This window comes from Lycium ferocissimum, chromosome 10 (genome assembly GCF_029784015.1).
Source record: "Lycium ferocissimum isolate CSIRO_LF1 chromosome 10, AGI_CSIRO_Lferr_CH_V1, whole genome shotgun sequence".
Lineage (NCBI taxonomy): Eukaryota > Viridiplantae > Streptophyta > Magnoliopsida > Solanales > Solanaceae > Lycium > Lycium ferocissimum.
In genome coordinates, this window is record NC_081351.1 from 12,685,541 (window position 1) to 12,708,889 (window position 23,349).

Genomic DNA, 23,349 nt, shown 5'->3' on the forward strand with positions numbered 1-23,349 from the left:
CACCAATTTGTATATTAGTCTTGAGTTTTGATTCTTTTTCTCCTACTGTGTCATTTATGTCTTCTGCAGAAAATGACCAAATATACCCTCATGTATTCGATATAGAAAAACTTTAGCCTCCGTTACAAAAGTGTCACATTCGTAACCCTGTTATTAGCCAAATGCCCCAAGATTTGCCATTATTAGCTAACGGAAACTGTTTTCCCTATTAAAAAGGGAATTTTACACTGTATGCCAATTATGGCAAAATATTTACCCCTTTTAGCCCATCTTTTTTTAATTACCTGCCATTGCCATTTTTTTCCTCTTCAGTTTTTTACTAGTCTTATACATTATTATACACTTTTACGTAAGGTTTATACATATGTCTACGATTACGTATAAAATTATATATTGTTGTATACTAGTTTATACATTATTATACTATTTTATGCAAGGTGTGTATACATTGTCTACAAAAGAGGTGTAGCAAAGTTGTATATTATGTATAAAGGTGAATATTAAAGTTGGGCCATGAAATGTTAGGCTGTAGGTTTGTAATTTAAAATATGAGCTATGAATATGTAATTTTGACCCATAAATTGTTTATAAGTGAAATTTTCCCTATTAAAAATTACAATTTATTTATTTTGGAAAAATTACCACATATTAATAATTAAACCCCCACCCCTAATGTATTCCATATTTTAAACCACCCCTTTTTAATTACCAGTTTGAAATTAGAATACTCATTTGTTAGGATCTGCATCAGCTCCAACACTTTCACTAGATTTTTTTTTTTAATTATTATTTTACCATTAAATTCGTAGGGTTAGGCTTTTAATTTTTCAACTTCTTCTCTGATTCTATAAATAAAATGTCTCAAAATTCGAGCAGTTTTTCACTAAGTCATCATTGAGTTGCATTGTTTTGTCTACCATTGCAGTGGGTGACGAAATGAGCTTTCTAGTCAATGTTACGTAATATTATTGAGCATTTCAAAATGAGATTCTGTTGGTAAAATGGACGTGTATGTTCTTTTAGGTAGTTCGCTTTCTTAGTCAATCTTATGTAAAATAGAGACATATTGTAGGTGGAATGAAATTGGTTCTTGTTTTATATGTTAATGTGTACCAATTGAGTGCTAAAAAGTAATGTTGGGAATGGAGTTGGTGTTTTAGAAGTTGAGTTTGATACAGAACTTAAAGGTATTGGGCCATTATAATTGCTTTCCAAGAGTCATATTTACCCTTAAATTAAATTTGGTAGTTCACTTTGCCCCTACTGTACATTTTTTTGCCGGATTGCCCATCTTTTGGGGTTGCTTTAAATTTTTTCCTCATATTTGTTTTTAAGTTTCTGCCTTTCACTTGGATACTCGAGGTTCTGGGTTCGAACCCCCGCCTACCATAAAATAACAAAATAATTTCGCAAGGCAGTACGTTTGGGAGCAGGCCGGTGATCCTAAGATACAATCCTTCATGAAAACTAAAAGCTATTGAGGGCGACTTTTCCGAGACATATATTTATTTTATTTTATTTTTTTCAAGACAAATTTTTAGTTATGCCTTAAAGGTGTTCCACCTTACCTATACATACTTTTAATTATGTCTTAACTAAAAGCGTGCCCATAAGATAACTAAAAAGTTCCGTAAAGCGCTAACTTTTCCTTAAAGCATAACTAAAAATAGCCCTAATTAGAACACGGAAAAGCTCCGCATTTTAACTAGGGCTATTTTTTTTGCAAATTTTATTTTTGTATTTAAAACTGGCTACTTTAGAATTACATTTGAAATGGGATTAAACGTTGACTATTGACTCAAAAGCCTTGTTTTCTCTTGAATGGAGTTAACTCCGAAACAAATTTCCCTACCTCTCAAGCTGGGGAAGTAGTCCGCGACACTTTACTCCTCCCTGCACCCACATCATGATTTCACTGGGTATGTTGTTGTTGTTGTCGTCGTCATGCTCACTTCATTCTTTTTCGTTAAGGGATAGGGGAAAAATACGACAAAAGAAAGAGATTCATTGCGTAATTCTCCAGACAAATACATCTAATGCTAAATAGGCTAATTATAAAGACTTTATTTTAAGGTTTAGATCTAATAACACTTGCGACTTTATACATTTCAATCGTTACATTTATTTCTGTTATTTCACTTTATTTCTGACCACTGTTATATTGTGGAAAACAGTGAGAAAATTTTATATATATAACATAAATTTTTTATTGTCTTTATTCATCTTTTCTTATAAGAGTGGTCTAGTGCGCACAACATAAGATTTGTTTCTCTAAATATTTTAAATAATGAAACAAAAATGCTTAATCCAATGTGAACTAGCTGTGTCCAACATTGGAATTAAGAAGTGGACGAAACGTTTAATCATTTTTTTTTTTTTTATTATTTTTGCAAATATTATAGATGGTTCTATTCTATCTAGTTCATTTATGTTGAAACTACAAAATCAAGAAACTGACCGGTAGTTTTTTCATGAATTATTCGACCTTTGATTTTCTTCACTTCTTTTAGCAAGAGTTAAAAGAGTTTTTGGGAGTCCGGAGCCTAAATGGCATAAATTTGCCACAAAAAAACCAAAATGGTATGCCTTTTTTTTTTCAAATTAAAATGGGTATTTCGTTGGATAACCAACTTAAATACCCGCATCTTACTGTTCATGCCCGAATTATTTCAGTCAAAATTTTTTTTTTTTTTTAAATTTTGGTGCATTTCGTGAAATGCTGAACGAAATGGCATTAAAATTTTTTTTTTTTTTAATTTCGTTTTTGTTAGCCAAATTGTTAGCCAAATAAAAAAAAAAATATATATATATATGCTTCAAGGGAAAGTCTGCCCCCTCCGGCAGACTTTTAGTTGTGTTCAACTAAAAGTCTGCCGGAGGGGGCAGACTTTTAGTTACAAAATAAAAGTCCGGAGGGGGCAGACTTTTAGTTGTGTTTAAGTAAAAGTATGCCGGAAAGCACTTTTAGTTATTCATACAAGAATTATACATATTGTAAGATAAACTATAAGATTTTATTATAGCCAACCAAACCAAACACGTAATGTTGATAACCAAATTCATATCAACTTTTCAACATTATTATTATTAAAATTGTACTAGCTTTCTAAACGTAATGGGCATAAAAGTTTGCCCATTAAATTTTGCCTTATAAGGCAAACTTTTGTTATACCTTAAGGAAAACTTACGCCTTATGGGGCATACTTTTAGTTATGTTTTATGGGACACACTTTTTAGCTAAGGCATTACTAAAAGTTTCTTGAAAAGTTAAAAAAAATATATATATGCTTTATGAAAGTCCGCCCCCACAGATTTCCTTTTAGTTGTGTTTAAGTAAAAGTCTGCCGGAGGGGGCAGACTTTTAGTTGTGTTTAAGTAAAAGTCTGCCGGAGGGGGCAGACTTTTAGTTATTCATACAGTAACCATACATATTGCAGACAAACTATATATATATATTTCATTCATGTACCAATGAAATAGGATGAATATATATATATTTTTGTTTCTTTTGATGAGTATCCAATCTCCACATATATATAAAGATTGAAATATTGTAAAAACATGAAGTAACTTTGAACTATATGTAAAGCAATTTTCTTAGAAGGACAATAGAAGAAAACGAAACGAGAGAGTGGAAGTAACGTCCGACCGCAATTGTTGCTACAATATGGGCCGTTGTGTCTTCCATAAGAGATAGGGCTTCCATTATTGCCATGGCACCAACTAATATTTTTGTACTTTATGATCTCGATACGTCATTTCTAGTATTCCACTTCCTCGACGGTAGGCAAATACTTATCCGCATTGAGTGGGAAAATGTTATTCATTGAGATTGATACTCATCAAAAGAAACAAAAATATATATATATTCATCCTATTTCATTGGTACATGAATGAAATATATATATATAGTTTGTCCGCAATATGTATGGTTATCGTATAATAACTAAAAGTCCGCTCCTCCCGCGTACTTTTACTTAAACACAACTAAAAGTCCGCCCTCCGGCAGACTTTTACTTAAACACAACTAAAGTCCCCCCTCCGCGTACTTTAAGTTGAACACAACTAAAAGTCTGCCGAGGGGCGTACTTTCCCTTGAAGCATATATATATTTTTAACTTTTCAAGGGAAACTTTTAGTAATGCCTTTAGTCAAAAGTGTGTCCCATAAACATAACTAAAAGTATGCCTCATAAGGGTAAGTTTTCCTTAAGGTATAACAAAAGTTTGCCTTATAAGGTGCAAAATTTAACGGGCAAACTTTTATGCCCATTACGTGTAGAACCGAGTACAATTTTAATAATAATAATGTTGAAAAGTTGATATGAATTTGGTTATCAACATTACGTGTTTGGTTTGGTTGGCTATAATAAAATCTTATAGTTTGTCCGCAACATGTATGGTTATCGTATGAATAACTAAAAGTCCGCCCCTCCGGCAGATTTCTTTTTCTTAAACACAACAAAAGTCCGCCCCCTCCGTACTTTTACTTAAACACAACTAAAGTCGCCCCTCCGGCGTACTTTAGTTGAACACAACTAAAAGTCTGCCGGGAGGAGTGCGTACTTTCCTTGAAGCATATATATATTTTTTTTTTTTATTTTAACAATTTGGCTAACAAAAACGAAATTAAAAAAAATAAAAATTTGTCCTATTTGTTGATTAATTTGGCCAACTAAATAGGTCAAAAATATTTTTATTTTTACTTTCGTTTTTTGTATAAACGAAATTAAAAAAAAAAAAAAATTTAATGCCATATTTCGTTCAACATTTTTTACCTAAATGCACCAAAATTAAAAAAAAAAAAAAAAATTTGAAAAAATAATTCGGGCATGAACATGGTGATGCGGGTATTTCGTTGGTTATCCAACGAAATACCCATTTTGGTTTGAAAAAAAAAAGGCATACCATTTTGGTTTTTTTGTGGTTACATTTAGGCTTTCCGGTTTCGAGTTTTTATATTGGTAAGAATTGTTGCCCAGTTTCAAGTCGTGAAAATAAATTTTTTAGCAAGAGTTAAAAGAGTTTTGGAATATTGGTAAGAATTGTTGCCCAGTTTCAAGTCGTGAAAATAAATCTCTGTAGAAATATGACGTAAGACTGCACAGAATAAAAACCGGTAAGGTTATGCAAAGACTTATTATGGAGCTTTTACTAGGATGATGTCCGGAAACTGACTGAAAAGGTTTTAGATTCTTGTGCCTTCAATATGAGAATCTCTTAATTCATCTGAGACTTGGATGTTCTGATAATGGTTAGGCTAAGTCTCAACAGAGATTCCGAAAAAAATGCAATACCAGAAGGGACGTTCTTTCACTATATAAAGACAGGTCTGTTAATAGATCACCTTGTAGATTTGGCAATTAGGAGAGGTATAGTTTTAGCAAAACTGATACATTAATTTTTTGGATTTTCGCTTCTGTGAATGGGAGAAAAAAAATAACAAAATTGTAAGCTCAACACCGAAAATACAAACTGAAGTGTTCATAAGCTAATCCAAACTGCCTGATGCTCACCCTCGTTGACACTGATGGATATAGTTGCATGGTTGAGTTTGGAACAACCAGAGTTGGTGTTATATGGATTTGGGTAGGATCTACATGCTTCTCTTCTTGCACTGTTTGTCCATTTTGAGCTCGCTCAGGCATATGAGAACAAAAGAATCGCCTTGTTGAGAGTATAAAAGAGTTAAAATGGTCACTCAACTTAATAAATTTATCTAGTAAAGTCACTTTGAGCATTCATAATCAAGGATCCAATAGCATTCATGTTATCAGAAATCTCAAGAGTCATAATTTTTCTTCAATGTTAAGTTATGCAAATCGCAACACCAAAACAAACTGACAACTCTAGTCACAAATTAATTTTTACAGCAGCATAACTTAGCCATCCGTGTTTCTTCCATTTCAAGTTCTTATTGGCACATATTCTGAAATTTTGCTACAACAAGTGGGGAGGAGAAAAAATTGGAAATTCTACAAGCTTAAACGCTCATGCAGAACCTGGAAATATCTAGCAAATCTTCAACTAACCACCAGCCCTCCACCACAATACATCTTCAACTAAAAGACCAACTATGCATGTAAATGCAGTTGGTCGCATTGATCATTGTTAACTTCAAGACAATCAAGTATCTGCTCTTTGCTTCGACATCAACGTAGTTGCATGTTGCATCAATGCAGGTTGCCTCTACTCAATTGAAAATACATCATTCTCCATGTCTACTCTACAAACTCCTGTAATCTATTACAGTAACTTCATCTTCAGGTGCATCAAGATCATTGTAGCTGCGAAATTGTTGAACCGTAGGTCAGTAAAGGAAGTATGGATAAGTTTCTTTCCAAAGAAAGTAACGATAGTGTTTAATATTGCAAATTAAATCACAAAATGCCATGGCATGTATTCACATAAATGCATTTAGGTCAGTCATATCTCCATTCAAACACAAAACAATTACATTCCAGGATTTAATCAGGGCAGAAGTTCCTTGAATGAAAGGAAAATGCCATCAAGATATAACCAGATAGATAATCATTAGCTGCTCGGGCAATATAGCAATACCCTTTGACAGCTCTCTTGTACTGCCACTCTTTTCCCTCCAATTCTGAAAATAGATTCAAAGTTGAACTTCCATACCCGATAGTCATCAGACGACTCCAGCATATGTAACACCAACAAAATACTACAATTTGCAAATCCTTATATATCTTACTCGACTTCCAAGTCAACTTCCTCAAAGATATTTCTATATGTCGCATGGAATGGACAGACACATTTTTTTAGCATTGCAGAAGTGATACGCGTGTTACTACAACACATAGGGCATGACAACTGAATACTTAACACATGACCAACAGCATTTCACACTGGTACTGAGGCATACTCATTTTTCATAGTTGTATAATGGAAGAAGTGGACAGTTGCAACTCCAAAAGAAAATCAGTGCTAACAGATCAAGAAGCAAGAAAAACAACTTCCAAGAACTTCCAGAAGTAGCTCCGTTTTGTTAGTTATAAACATTCCTCCATCCACGTAGGAGGCAAAGAAGTTTTCTTGATTCTGAATCTTGCCTTGAGAAGATAAACGGTAAAGGTGGAACTTTACACAAACCGGACTCCACTTGTCTTCTTCTTGTCTATTTCTCTGTGGAACCCATGATCAAAATTCTACTTCAACATAGTCTTCAAACATATAGACAAACCAGCATACACAGATTTATCTTGGACATGGCCCGCCTGACTAGTAATCACAAGAATTGCTTTTTCAAAGAAGTGCATGAACGATGCAATAACTCCATATTGTAGCATAAGTACCTTGTAGTGTAAGTATCATGGTTTATTTTCTCTCTCTCTCTCTCTCTCTCTCTTTTTTTTTTTTTTAATCGAGTAAAGTATAATTTTACTGATAAAAAGAAAGCTCCCGTATACAAGAGTGTACCACAAAGTAGAGAATATACAGAAAAAACATCTGATTCTCTACGAAGACACCCGAAATTATGTACAAATAGGAACCTCATGTTTTCCATTATCAATAAAATTACACTTTACCTGATCCAAAAAAAAAATATATATCAACAGAAGCTTGTTAGCTTCAAAAAGTCTCCTATTTCTTTCCCTCCATACTACCCACATAAGTGCAAAAGGTCCTTGCAACAACATCCCACACTGGTGTCGTCGCCTCCTTCCTCTAAAAGCCCAATTACATAATGCAGCCCTTCGCAGGACCCAGCAATGTCCATTGTACCTCATATTTTTACTTTTTATATTTTAAAAGTAGATATAAAATATATAAAATTATCAAAATATATAAAATTTAAAAGCAAATGATGTACGAGTAATTCAAGTAAATAAAACTATACTAAACAAACAGATTCTATATTAACATAAAAACCCATATCAAGTAAGGTATAAACAAATCCACAATGAAAATTTACAACGAAAATGTTATGGTTAGCAACAGTCACTAAAAGGTGTAAAGCATGCAGAAGATGTTCTAGCTGAGTAAGGGATAGACAGCTAGAAGTGTTAAACTATACATGTCTTGTTTCCAACATATAGATGTGTTAGCCTCACAATACTTTCATGATTGTCTCAGAATGTTATGTTTATGGCCCACAGGGCGGTGACATTTTGATAAGAGAGAACCAATACAGAAAACATCAATAAGTGGAATATGACCCATCTCAAAGTTTATAATGGTTAACCAATACGTTGGATTTGTGACCAGCTATATGTCAACGCGGACCTCCCAAAAGACTACCCACATTCCAGGGGCCATTTACAAGCAGATCCGAGCCCTTACTCGCACAACCTAAAACTCAGCCCTACTATTTCCTAGTACTCTTTTTTCCGCATCTACAGACCAAACAAGACAGTGCAAAGCCTATATTATTATCTTACATCAAACCCATCCAAAGAGCCATTATCTAAAATCGGCTTTTTTATTGACGTACTTATCTAAAATCAGCTTTTTTATTGACATACTTTACAAGTCACGAATATACTATACCGACACTTGGATAACCCATATTGTCTTCTCAACCAAGAGAAACAATTTCCCTCAAGCAGTACACACACAGTGCCAAATTCACAGTTGACCACATTTTACTGATTATAGTGAGATAGGACATTTGAATGATGGTACTATTAGATTCACCATTAATCAATCTGAAAATACTACAAGGCACAAAATACCTTCGCAAACGACGAGGATCCTGTCGAAATCCAGGAGGTAAAGCAATTATCGGGGACGCCCCACTTATTGCAGGCCCAGACCTCCCATTTCTACCACCTTCAAAAGGAGTGGGCCCTCCTTGTTCTCGCATCATTCGCATTGCAACTTCAGGAGGCGCAGGAACAAAAGGCCCAAGAGGACTGCAATTGCAGTGAAAATGAAAAAAAATAATCAAAAAATCAAGAGTGATATAGTAGTCATGGCCAAGACCTAGTTTTGCAAATTTAACAAGTTACGGGGAAGAATCATTTTAAGTTACCCAGCACCAGGAACAGGCATCAACACTGGTGGAGGAGCCATGTCTGAAGGGAAAGACGCAACTGGAATTCCTTGTCCACCAAAAGTATCAAACATTTCTTCATCAGGGTTTCCCCCACCGGCACCATCATTATTGGACTGAAAATCCCCAGATTGTGGATTGTCAGACATATCGAACCTTTCACCACCATTAGCACGTCCATCACGGTCTCTACGGTTCCCTCTGTCATCCTTCAGTCGGCCATCTAGCCCAGGTCCGCGCCTTAGTGGCTTCTCTTTCTGCATAGAACCCACATGCTGTTAAAATCACCACTGGTTGAAAGTTTTAGTAAAAGGACTGAATTACTATATGATATGAAAATGTTCTTTTATTCAATTAATATATTAAGACAGACTAGCTCCTTCAAGACAATATGCCTGTATAACATAAGCAAGAACACAAAAAAGATAAACAGCATTGAAGCACAGATGACAAATAATGGAATTAGCCTTATAACATGAGTGGTAACAACATGAACAATCTAGATGGCGCAAATTTATCACAGTGATGAAGATGTCAAAGACCCAATACTACTCAAATTAACCCAATTATGTTAAACATCACTAACTGCCATCACATGTGAAGGCAACATTTAGGGTTAAAATGCATCACTATCAAAAATTTCTGACTGGCCTGATGTGCGAGTATTTTTTGCATCCGAACAAACACTTCGCACATTATTATAAGACAAGGACAAATCAATCAGAATAATTCACCATTGTTAGAACTTTCTCAATGATTTTAAAGACACTACCCTCTGATACAAAAGAAAAATGAAATTATTTCCTTATTAATCTCTTTCAAAAAGAATGCCATTTTAATATATTTAGAAGCAATTTAACCTAAATTTTCTATTTTACACTTAATGACAAGCATTTATATCCACACAAATGTTATGGCATGTTTAAGACCACAAGTTTCAAAAGTCTTATAGCCACACAAATGTTATGCATATTTAAGACCATAAGTTTCAAACGTCTTCTATTTTTCATTAAATTTAGTACCCAGTCAAACTACATAACTGTGATTGCTTGTCCAGAAGTAACTAGAGAATTTAAGATTGCGATAAAGTTGTCAACTAAGAAAGAGCGGAAGCTCATGTGGAATCAGAAAAATTCTAGCTCTTAACTTGCTCCTGCAACTTCCTTTTCATTTGGTAGCGCATGCCATATAAATTGAAATGGAGGGAGAATGAGGTACAGATGCACACTTGCCCAAACCACCAGGGCTATCAGTATATGTTCTTTTTAAGACTGAAAAATTCGTTGTTTCTAGCTTCAACATTCCGTGGATAACCTACATCCTTCACAGCTCTCCACTTTAATACTAGATTTGGTTCAACTCATGAGATGTGCCTACACACATTTCATATTATACTACCTTTACCATTGAACCAAATCCCTTGGGACAATAACAAGTATATGTTTCTAATACGTTTGATGTGCGGAGTTTAGAACTTCCACTTCACTTCCATGCTCTTCTCCATCACAAGATACTAGAGAGCTAAAGATGTTTAATAGCTTAGATACGACATAGAGAACATGCTAAATCTACCAGTTTTCCGGCCTACCAATTCTATAACTAGTCTCTAGAAGACAGAATCAGCTGTAACTTACAATGTTCAGTATCACAATGTCTGTCATGTAGAAAAGATGCTAGAATCATTAGCTATGCCTAAATACAAGGTCACGGCTTCTAGTCTAAAGTTTTTTATCACTTAGACAAATTCAAAGTGGTTATTTCGCTACTCGTGTTATTGAAAGTTGAAACTAATCATGGTATCGAATTACAAGTTCAATAATCAGCTACTTGTTGCCATATTTGATTTCCCCAATAATAATAAACTAATAATAGTTGTGTCAGTACCTTCATAAAAGCACGTAAATGACAACAGCGCCTTTCGGGTTATTATTACATTTAATCATCTTTTGTTGTCACCCATTTTTTCTTCTAGTATGTTTTATGGTATCAAATTCAAATCATAAGACTGTTTTTTGGAAGTTTAGTTTCGTGTTTAAATGCGACATTTATCTATTTATTCATCTTTTTCCAACAACCGAGAAATCCCCAAGGCCAGTGGTAAAAGGTTTGAACTCAATGAATAATGGGCCGGCCTCTACCCTAACTATTCATTATTCTTGAAATTTATTTTACATCATTTTAAATTTCTTTTTGTTGTTGTTCTTTATTTGAGCTAATTAAAAATATTGACAGTGCTACATTCTATTAAGCTCTTTCTTATATTACACTATAATAATTATTTTAAGAAAAAAAATGATACACAATCAATCTACTACACCTCAATCCAAACTAGTTGGGAGTATATAATATAAATCCTTCATATTATTTCCTCTATTTGGGAAAAAGGTATTACTAGAAATAAATATTTCTTTTTTATCAAAGCACTAGAAATAAATATGTATCTAATTTAATAAATCAGATGCTTAGATTATTACCATTTATCATTTTAATACCATTAACCAAACATCTAACAACACTACAAACAACCAGCACTGGAAACCAATCAGACAAAATTAATATGACAAAACCTTCCAGCTTGTTTTTCTATATCCTTCAACACGAAGACTAAAGACAAAAGCACCAGGCAAAGTTCACAAGAGATAATACTACGGCATTATTTAGTCACCATTACAAAAAGTATGAGAAGAAGCCTGGAGTCGGAGAATTTAAGAGGTTCAAACACTTGTATGAGAAGTAAGAAACCCAAGAAATGTTATTTAACATAAAGAAGGAGAAATGGATGGTTTACCGGCATAGATGGCAGCATTACAGGAGTCCCACCAGGAGCATTTACATCACTGAGATCATTTAAAGCCGTCAGCCTTTATGCTAAAAGTAAGGAAGGTGGAAAACAAGATGCTATACTGCACTTACTTCATATAGTTCTTGAAGTATAAATCTTCACGCACTTTAGTAGTAAGATCCACCGCCAGATCAGGGTGTTTCAACTTTAAATGTTTATGGACAAATTCAGCAGCATGGAAGAGCTTTGTACAACCCTTGGCTCCACAACCATACTTCCAGCCATACTTCTCATCCCTAATCTTACGGACATAGGGATCTAAGGCTTCGGCAGCTGCAGCATCAATTTTTTCCTTTGCAGCCATTACCTCCAAAGGATCCCGCCCCTTCAGCCTGTCTTGCCAATGCGAGTCTAGTTTTGTTTCCCACTCTTCTCCGTTGCCTGTTGCATCAGAAGCCTTGCCATCTAGTCTCACATGCCGAAGACCCTTAGCTTCATTTGTCTCAATCACGCCATAATAATCCACCCCATGAATGCGCCACAGATAGGTTAGAAGTGTATCAAGTAGCTCAGTTCCCTCAAGACCTTTTACTGAAGTTAAGCCCCTTATGATAATAACTGGGCCAGAGGAACCATGAGACTTGTCTCTGCTTCCCCTATCATTATCAGACCGAGATAATATGTTATCCTCTATTCCCTTCTCAGAGTCAAGCTTCCTCACAAGTGCCTGTGCTTGTTCAACATCAATCTGGATTCTTCTGGGATCAGAACTCACTTGATGAGCCTTTGGAGCAGCTGAAAGTAAGTCAGTTTCTTTAGTGGACCCTCTCCCATGCCGCCTCCTTTTGCCACTTTCATCTGCTTCTTCATCCGAATTTGGCTCACTTGACTGTCCTGATTTATTTGCAGAAGCAGGTGTAACACCAGGACCTCTATTTTATGCAAAGATTTATCACTTCAGCTAGCAGTACATTATTATTTCACCTTGCACATTCTATATATCAAGAACAAACAGATCTTACATGTCTAAAGTTCCACTCTGCAAATCAAGTAAGAAATCCTTTGCCGATTTCCTTGCAAGCTCATCCCTCCTGCAGGACATTAAGACAGAAAGGAAAAGAGTTTAACCAAAATCATACACCTGACTAGAACAACAGGTAAAAGGTATAAAAGCAGTTAGTCCAAGTAACAAACAAGAGCATCTCCAAAGCTCTGCATACAAAAATTCTGTGCAACGGTATCAACGTGTACCTTTCAATAACAGAAATTAAGTTTGTCGGATGGTATTTGTCTTTCAACCTGCATATACAAAAAATTTCTATTTCAGAGCTCAAACAAATAGAGATAGCAGGGGATGCTAGGTGATCCGGAAGTGTACCATTCTTCATTTTTATGCGCATTAAAATAAGCTCTTTTTTGTGCTTCTATGTACCCAGCCTTGTATTCTTGGTACCTGCATATAAGAGAATTAGCTCAATTATTTTACAGTGACACATATGAGAGAAATGTAGTCGAAACAAAAAAACTGGTTATACTGAAGCCAACAAATTAAGCTTAAATTGAAACATCTAAAGAACGAGATATCATCTTGTTTCCATTCTCACCTGCGCTCAGCTTCAGCTGGCAAGATATCATCTTCAAGCTCCTGAATGAATTGCTTATAAGACTTCAATCCCTCTCTGCAACATGTTCAAAAGAGTGCATCAATTATTCAAACCAAATATTCAAAGTCCCAAGTAATTTTCATAAAAGAAATGAATCACACAAAATGCCCCATATTCTCAAAGTTTTGAATGGAAAGGAAAAGAAAGTGCACGAGAGCTAATCAGCCGCCATTTAATGAGTGAGAGGATCACATTTACGAACTTCGTTTTCTTGGAAAAAAACGACAAGCCTCTGAAAAACGTTCTTTTCCTTTAAAAAAAAAAAAAAGGGAGGCGGGGGGGGGGGGGGGAGGAGATGTTAAGTAGGCTTTTGTGTAGGTTTTACCACCCACATTCTTGCTATTTTACTTTTCTTTTCCATCAAAGCAGACCTGCAAAAAAAATCTTTTCTTCACTTAACTCAAGCCACTTTTCTCGAAAAAGTTTTTCTTGTTACAGTCTTGATGCCCAAATAAAAACCAGAGACAAAGAATTCAGTCATCATAATGTTACATGACAAAGATAACATGGGAGCAATCACTTCCACTCAAATAATAGTATTCTCCATGCAGCTGAGCTTGTTACTTGCAAATTAAACACCAACTAAAGGACAGTATAGGACTTAATTAACTAGGTGAGAGTAGGGAAAAAGAGGTAGCTCTTTTACAATCATAGAAGTTGCAAAGAGCTATAAAAGGCATAAACGAGTACCTTTGATTGTTCCCTGCGCCAAAAGTATCAGCAAATCCTCCCCGACCAGGGCCCCAATCTAGCATAAATAAATATAGGTCAAAAGTCCATCCCTAGAAATGCCAAACACCACAAGAAGTTTGGAACAGATAATTTGATCATGAATTGTAGAACTAGTACTAGACTAAGGGCTCGTTTGGTATGATGGATAAGCAAAAATAGTCCTGGGATAAAAATTTAGTGCCGCCGTATCCCACGTTTGGTTGGAATAGAAACTCAGGATAACTAATCCCCGGGATTATAGTGTTTTTCTATCCCACATTGAGGGTGGAATAACAATCCCGGGATAACTTGTTTTCAAACCAAACGAGCCCTAAAAGCTAAGAATGGAAACTGAAGTTGAATCAACCAGACTGCACCTAAAAGAGTATCAAAAAGGTTCAATATAAAGTAGAAGGCAAGACGTAACTTTTTTTTTTTTTGAGGTAAAGGTAACTTAGAAGGCAAGACGTAACTTATTGGAGAAATAAGTGGATTATAAGGGAACCCTCTAAGGCAACAAATAAAGGGTAAGACGTAACTTGTCTGACTTACCAAAATTTGCTAATTAACTATCCTATATAGCAATGAATACATATACGATGCTCTAAAAACATATATTACTCAAAATAGTAGTTAAACATTAACTAGCAGAAATACTACATGTTCAACATGCCCATTGAAAGCCAATACTCCAAGAGAGTAAAATATTAATGAAACTGACCACCTCGATAGCCACCTGAGCGGCCTGCAAATCGTCCATGATGCCTCTCATCAGGATAACCAGGTCTACCCCCCATATCACGCTCATAACCGACTTGACGATCATAACCATATCTGCAAAATCAAAAGGTTTTCGAAAGCACCACCATAAGAACACTTGAAAGATAACTTGACAACAGAAAAGATCAAATATCTAATAAAAGAAAAATCATAAGTTCCTCGGGTATAAAGGACAAGAATTATGCTAAAGGACAAAAACTGTGAATAAGAAAGAGCGTGAACAATAACGAAAGCACTACAAATGATGCTACTTCGGAAAACTAGAAAAGTGTCGAAATAAAGACGAGACAAGCACAGGCAGAAATTCAGTAGCTTCCTCTTATATTTTTTCTTACTTTAACAAATAAACGGTTGATCATGCTTTTGACAAATAAACAGCCGATCATGCTTTTATTTATTCCTGATCTCTGTGTGTCATTCTTTATTAAGGACTCTGCCATCGCACAAAATAGAATTGGCAGATTAGGAACGTGCAACTCAAAAGGTCAATACAAGATTGAGAAATGGAAAGGTCGATGGATATTTTAGCCAGAATAGAGAGGTTAACCATGGATGATAAGCTACCTGACACTTGAATTGGGGAAGCAAGAACATTTTCACACTGAAAGAATGCTACAAGCAGATGTGTACTCTGAATCAGGATAATCACCTCTGGCCATGGAAGCTGATATGGAAAACTAAATTGTCATCCAGGGTTATATGCTTCAACTGGATTGCTCTAAATGGAGCATGTTTAATACAAGACAACCTTACATAAGAGGCATCCAGCTGCTCAACGGCCTGGAGCATGTCAGTCACTTATTCCTACATTGTCCAGTGGCCATTGACCTGTGGAATATGTATTACTGTATTTTTTGGTTTAAATTGGGTCATGCCACATCATATGAGAGAGACACGTACAAGTTGGAGTTTATGGAGAGTTGATAAGGTCATCAGGAAAATCTAGTTAATAACTCCTGCAATTATTATTTGGTCTATGTGGAATGAAAGGAGCCGAAGATGTCTTTATAGAATCTCAACTCCGAATCAGTCTCTCAAGGCTAAATGTTGCTTAACCTTTATGCTGGATTAAGTTAACACCCGTAATTAGTACTTACCCATTTTTGGGCTTTGTAAGCACCCAAGTTACAGATTGACACATGGTACCAAACTCTTTTTAGGTACTTTCTGTATTTCTGTTTCTGTAATTATTTTGATAAAGATCTCGGTTTCTGTAACCCTACTTTGTGGTTGTGGGATTTCACTGGGTATGTTGTTGTTGTTATCTCTGTTTCTGTAATTATGCATCTTCTTGATGGCTTGTTTAACGAAATACCATTACTTCATCCAAAAAAAAAAAATCATTTGTCACCAAATGCAAGAACTCAAGTCAAAGAGTAAGCTAAAGAAAAAATAACAGAAGATTGTTACCAAGTCAAAAAAAAAAAAAAAACTACAGACAGATGACAGATGACAGTTTTTTGTTATCATATTTGTTTTCCTTGACATCAGGAAATTTGCACCAACATATCAAAGGCTGCTGATAGATCAGATCCGACATACTCCCTAATCTCTAATATAATGTCGAGAAGCCCAAGAAAGTGAATGGTTTTAGCTTTGGAACAAAAGCTGGTCAACATCAGAATAGGTTAGAATGCTGTAGACCAATTCACCTACGGAAAGGTTATAAAGTGATTCCAAGATTGTTCTGCCACTCTTTGGGCATTCAGCAAACAATATGCATAGTTCACAGATTCTACAAAGGTGAAATAACCTGAATTGCGGGACTCTTGACTTTCGTTGCCGCACACGTGTCGGATTCTCCAAAAATGCACTACTTTTGGAGTGTAAGACACGCACCCATCAATATTTTTGGAGAGTCCGAGCAGCATAGAAAATAACAGATTGGTAGGTTTCCATTTTCCTTATCAGGTGGTCTGAGTGAGGATTCCTACAATGTAAGATCAAGCCATATTCCTGAAAGGTGCAGAGGGCCTAACATTTTTTAAAATAAATTGGAGGATTTGCCACTTAAATACCATCCATAAAACCCTTTATTTCGGACAGTTCATCTGTCATAGCTGATCTTGGGCTCATAGGGTTTCCCAAGCAATGTTGAGTATTGTCTATGTTTCTAAAGCTTAGAGTCGACCAAATAACACTTAGCACTAGAAATTACTTAACCCATGTGCTTTTATTGGTCACCAGAGAAAGCAGCAGCATTTTTTCTCCTGACACAACTCTTGTTAGATGATGTGTTAAATGCAAGTAAGAGTATTAAGAACTCCTAAAACTTCAAAAAGCCCAGCAAATCATCATCCCAAAGACATGGATGCTCCTTCATGCAATTATGCAGACAATTAGGTGATCCTAAATGATTTTGAAGCTGTATCCGGACTCCATGTTTTACTGGTCAAAAGCAGCTTGTTTCCAGTTAATACAGCTCAGAATATGCAGATTTTGACCGCTTATACGGTTGATGAAAGGGAGGTGAACGGTTACGATGAGATGGCGACGAATATCCGCCACCACATTGATCCCGATAACGAGGATGATGATGAGGTGGAGGACTATGACTAGGCCATACAATTAACTAAATAAGGCTCCTTTCCACAAATTTAACTGCATTCACTACTTAACAGACTTGAAAATTACGAATTTATAGAAACAGCACACAAAAAAATGCTAGCTTTACACAAATTTGACAAAATTTCCTCTTTAAAACAGTTAAAAACTAGGATTTTAGAACCACAGGGCAGCTCTAATCAATCAATCAACTATGTCTCCATTCCAAATTAGTTATCCTAGCTTGAATAAATATTCCTATACGTCTTCCACTTTGTTCACATCCAATTCATTCCAAAACTAAATAACCTCATCTTTTAACATAAATCAACAACTCTAATATCTAAAAACTCAAACCTATACTAACAGATATAAAAATAAAATAAAAAAGCTTTGTAACTTACCTTCGATCTCCCTACCCAAAACAACCTCTAGGGCAGAAATATACTAGTCTAACACGCTGATGAACCAACAAGTGCTATATTTCACCACATTTATTGTAGAATTTTCAGTAAGTTCACAACTTTCTTCCTTTTGTCAACCAAAAATCTGTTATTTTTGAGCTTAAAACAAGGTGAATCATTGCTACAATTCTCCACTTATTTATTTCTGTAATCCTACTACTGACCTAAAACAACAATAACTGCACCTCAATCCCAGCCTAATTCCTACTGGTTGGCTACTCAGACTAATAATTGCAGGTTTATAACAGTATTTTACAAACATAAGCAGAAAAATTTAAAAAGTCGAAACCTTTGAAACTTTATCTTCGATCACCGTGCCCGAAACCCACCTCTAGGGCTACCACGGCATCCGCCATCATAATAATCTCTAAATGAGCACTTATGTGGCCCATTATCAAAATAGTCCATCAGTCCATGTTCTTTTACATGGAGCACCAATAGGCCACTATGCTTTAATGCACTTTTTTATCTTACCCAAACACTATAAAATTGGTTAAAAACACCTAAAATAAGTCAATCCAAACAGGCTCCTAATTGGCTATTCATACTAATTATTGAAGGTTTATTTATACTAAGAGTATTTAAGCCAACTGATACCCAATTTGTACACAAAATTGCCATTTTTAAGAGTATTTACAAACATATATGCAGAGAGAAAAGTAAAAAAGTCGAAACCTTTGTAACTTATCTTCGATCCCTGTGCCCAAAACCACCTCTAGGGCTGAAATATACTAGTCTAATACACTGATGAACCATTAAGTGCTATATTTCACAACATTTATTGTAGTAGTAAGTTCCTACTATTTTCTTCATTTTGTAACCCAGAAATCTGTTATTCTCCAGCTGAAAAAAAGGTGAATCATTGTTACCATTCTTCATTTATTTATTTATGTAATCCTACTACTTAGCTATCTGATAGACCCTCAGCTCAAAAGAAGAATAAGAGCCTGTTTGGATAGACTTATAACTTATGGTTTTTGGCTTAATTTTGTTATTTGGCTTAACAACAAGTTCTCAAAAGCCCTTTTTTATCTTATTCAAACACTACAAAGTTCTCAAAAGCACCTAAAATAAGCCAATCCAAACAGGCTCATCCATAAAAATTCCTACTGGTTGGCTAATCAGACGAAATAATTAAAGGTTTTATAAGACAATGTTACAAACATATATGCAGAGAAAACCAAAAAAAAAAAAAAAAAAAAAAAAAAGAGAAGTTGAAACCTTTGTAACTTTGCCTTCGATCCGAAACCACCTCTAGGGCTACACGGTGGCCGCCATCATAATCATCTCTACGCGAGCACTTATAAGTTTCCCATTGTCCATGAATTACCAAAATAGTCCATTATCTTTGGTTCATGTTGTTTTACATGGAGCACTAATAGTCCACTATCCTTTAAAACACTTTTTTTATCTTAACCAAACACTATAAAGATGCTTAAAAGCAACTAAAATAAGCCAATCAAACAGGCTCCTAATTGAGGTCATCCATAAAAATTCCTACTGGTTGGCTAATCAGCCTAATTATTGAAGGTTTATAACAGTATTTTACAAACATAAGCAGAAAAATTAAAAAAGTCGAAACCTTTGTAAGTTTACCTTCGATTCCCGTGCCCAAAACCACCTCTAGGGCTAAAATATACTAGTCTAACACACTGATGAGTGCTAGACGACAAGTTTCAAAAGTCTTACTTTATGTCTTAGAACTACGTTCTCAATCAAACACCATCACACAAATAGGGACGGCCGAGTGCTAGTATTTACAAACATATATGCAGAGAAAACCAAAAAAAAAAAATCGAAACATTTGTAAGTTTACCTTCGATCAGCGTGGCCGTTAAAACCACCTCTAGGGCTACCACCACGTCGTCCACCATCATAATCATCTCTACGTGACCTTTTATACGGTTGATGAAATGGAGGCGAACGGTTACGATGAGGTGGCGGCGAATATCCACCACCACCACCACCACCACCGCCACGTCGATCTCTATAAGGAGGAAAAGGATGATGATGATGATGAGGTGGATGTGGATGTGGAGGTGGACTATGACTCGCTCTTCCGCGCTTGTAATCACGCTCTCTAAAATTCGAACGGTCGTAATAGTCGTTACGACCACCACCACCACCACCACCTCCTCTAGGGTTACGATCGAAATCTCTGTCACGGCTATCGCGGTCGCGTGAATCTCTGTCGCGGCGGCGTTCTAAGCTGCGACGCGGTGGAGGTGGTGGTGGTGGTGGTTGTGGTGGTGGAGGAGATGATGTTGCGGTTATGGGTTCACGGTCACGGTCACGGTCACGGTCAAGGTCACGGTCAAGCGGTGGTGAGGAGGATTTTGATTTTGATTTGCTACGTGAACGGTCGCGGCGGCGGTCTAAGGTGTTGTCATCGGCCGGAATATCTTCCATTACTTCGGCCATAGACGGCGGCGGCGGGGGAAATCGGAAAGAGAAACCCTAGCTGAGAGAGTGTAGGAGTGGATGTTTGTGTGGTGTTTGTAGATTTGGAAATTAGGGAGTGAGATGGAGAATTGGAGAATGGCGAAGGGTGGAAAGTAGCAAATGGGAAAATTATATGCCCTAATGTCTATTTTTTGAAAATATTTACACCACCTTATAAACGATTTTTATTGTATTTGGGTATAAATATATAAGGTTGATACAATTATGTATAATATTTTTCTCCAAATATAATATTATAAATAATGTTGTATACTATTGCAAACTATGTTGTAGGACTTAGGAGTGCATGTTTGTGTGGTGTTTGTAGATGTGGGAAATAGGGAGTTGGGGGAGATGGAGAACTGGAGATTAGCGAGGCGTGGAAAGTAAATTTTTAGATTTTGGAGTTTTAATGATATACTTTAGAAGGTTTTCGTTTACCCCCCCCCCCCCCCAAAAGTAGAAAAAATTACGCTCTAAGGTGTATCTAGAACTTGTGGAGAAATATTTACGCCCTATAGTCCATAATTCGAGTTTGTTATCCGATTTAGCCCATATTTGTGTATAAACACATTTCATACACTTTTATACAAGGTTGATATATTATGTGTTAATATTTATCCCAATGTCTGATATCATATATTGGGCAACGTGACATAATATTTTCTGTTGGATTGTATATTTTTGAAAATTTTCCACAAAAGTATTTTTAAATTATTTAATTTTTTCCATGAAATGAGCTTTTGAAGTTTACCCCCTTTTTTCCTGATGCAAATCTCTTTTTATTGTAGAAAAAGTTGTTGTTTGTTTGATGGACACAACCTAATTTCGAATTGTTATGATGTGTTATTTTATCTATTAAAAAGATCGTGATGAATGAATAAAAAATAGATAATTTTATCCATAATAGCTCTTTTGTAGTTGATGGATATATTTTAGGAGATTTTACATGGTGTAAATAACATCTAAGAGATATTTTAAAACAATAACTATAATTTAAAAAAGCAAGAGACATTGTTTCCACCCTCAACTTGTCCCGAAAGGTTGAGTTCACGCTCCAACTAATCGGGTGACCTATTACCTCCCTACCTACAACAGCAGTGGATTTGCCTTCTGGATCGAGCTCGTCGCTCGGGGCTTGCCTAGTGCGGGTTATCTCTCCTGTGTGGTTTGCGAGCTATTGCACAGGAGCTGGGTTTACCCCGTGCACATCCTAAGGGTAGCGACTGCGGGTTCCCATGTCATAAAAAAAAAAAAAAAAAAAAAAAAACTAATCGGGCGACCTATTACCTCCCTACATATTTAAAAAGTGAATTTATTCACTCGTTCCTAACACAATCCCAATTTTCATGTGGAGTGATGTTATACACGTGCTTGACACGTGTATAATACCGTTTTTAAATATCTTTTTTTTTTCTTTTTCCTTTTTCCTTTTCCCTTAATATTTCCTTTTTATCAAAATACGCTTCCTCTTCCATCGAAACCACGAAACCACACATGCCTGCTTCATCATAGTAGAACATATGGTTTCATAGCTCTGGGCATGCCCTTGGAATTGAGACTGCATGTCCGAGTTTTGGAGATAGTGTCTTTACCCCATGTATACAAAGGTACGACAGTGTATCGCTGTAATTGCAGGATTAGAAGTCAATCTAATCAAACGACGCGATCCTTCGAGCCGAATCTCGAGAAATCACAGCACACTACCATCGTCGAAGGGTCATCACGGTCGACGACCATTGTTGCGCGGCGTCGACAGGTTCCGCAACCCCAAAATCTACAGTAGTCGCATTTCCGACCGTCGACACGTCAATCCGGTCATCGACCGTACCGCCGGGACTTTTTCATTCCAAGTACAACATGTGATCCACAACTTTAATTTTCATTTTCTCTTCCAAGTCAGAGAAAAACCCTGTAGTATATTTACTCCCAACATTTTATATCATTATAGTAAGCATTTGGCAAGATCCGAGCCTGAACCCAAGTCAGGAAGAAGAAGGTTGTTTCTAGGTTTTTTCAGTCGTTGCCGGTGGAGTTAGAGCTTGTTGATCTTTGGAATTCTAGGACCTCAAGGTATGTAAATGATTCCTACCCTTACATTTAAGTCATTATCAAGAGTTTTAGCGGTTTTTTGGGCGAAGAGAAGATACTTATGGAAGCGGTAAGTCACGAAGGGCAAGATAGTGATTCTGGGTTGCTTTTAAGAGACGTTTGGGAATGGAATTGAGTATATTTTGATATACAAGTGTTGTCATTGTTGTTGCGGGTATCGTGGTCGATGTTAGATCGAACGTGAAGTCACAGCTGTGTTTACAAGGAAATGTTATCCACAATTCGTTAAGCCTATACGCATCTAAAGACGATTAAAGTAGCTTTTCAGGTAAATAGTTCACTGCTGCCTATGTTATCTTAATTGTAGACTTATGCTCCGGAGAGGTAGAGTTGGACACCGGGATATACTTCTGCCAGATGCTAAGGCTATCCTTTCTTTAGCATGACCTTATGATATAAACCAACAAACGAGTAAGCTTAGCCCATATTACTTCCTACTCTTAGAAGCATTAGAGTACCCCGCCCTTGATGTTCACGTACTCCCGTTTATGATTGTTCCTTTTGTTCACGGGTCCGCTTTATATACAAATATCTGTTTATCATATATCTTTATTCATATATATATATATATATATATATATATATATATATATATATATATATATTCCCGGACTCCGTGACCGTACATGCGTACATACGCAAAATATTATATGTATACGTGGGTAATGGGGAATGAATAGGCGTTATATATACGCATTATCATTGTTCGATTTAAATGTGTACTATGATGTACGATATAAGGATCAAAGCCGCACGTATCACAACAATGTATATAACGATGGTCACAGAGAGGCCCATACATACGTACGGGATGCGAGGCTAATATATTATATACGTA

The 23,349-nt window shown here is 36.0% G+C and overlaps 1 protein-coding gene across 6 annotated transcripts; it reads right to left on the reverse strand.

Moving 5' to 3' along the window:
• Positions 1–5,786: 5,786 nt before the first annotated feature.
• LOC132032500 (serrate RNA effector molecule-like) lies at positions 5,787–20,384 on the reverse strand. Of its 6 annotated transcripts, none has more exons than XM_059422130.1 (13): positions 19,802–20,384; positions 19,554–19,578; positions 14,906–15,003; positions 14,149–14,206; positions 13,399–13,473; positions 13,173–13,247; positions 13,046–13,093; positions 12,817–12,885; positions 11,926–12,726; positions 11,801–11,849; positions 8,992–9,269; positions 8,693–8,872; positions 5,787–6,286 (listed from the first exon to the last, which is right to left on the reverse strand). In XM_059422130.1, the coding sequence occupies exons 1-13, from the start codon at positions 20,376–20,378 to the stop codon at positions 6,226–6,228; spliced, it is 2,394 nt and encodes a 797-aa protein (XP_059278113.1). In that variant the 5' UTR covers positions 20,379–20,384; the 3' UTR covers positions 5,787–6,225. The 6 variants fall into 6 exon arrangements, with proteins under 6 accessions (XP_059278113.1, XP_059278111.1, XP_059278110.1 ...); XM_059422128.1 differs by having other exon boundaries at positions 14,894–15,003; XM_059422127.1 differs by having other exon boundaries at positions 14,891–15,003.
• Positions 20,385–23,349: the final 2,965 nt, after the last annotated feature.

Coding starts and splice junctions, on each gene's coding strand:
- LOC132032500 (XM_059422125.1), bottom strand. CDS start 20,378: ATGGCCGAAGTAATGGAAGATATTCCGGCCGATGACAACACCTTAGAC. Junction 13,094..13,172: donor GCGCATAAAAATGAAGAATG/GTACACTTCCGG, acceptor TTGTATATGCAG/GTTGAAAGACAAATACCATC. Junction 11,850..11,925: donor TACTTCAAGAACTATATGAA/GTAAGTGCAGTA, acceptor AAATGATCTCAG/TGATGTAAATGCTCCTGGTG.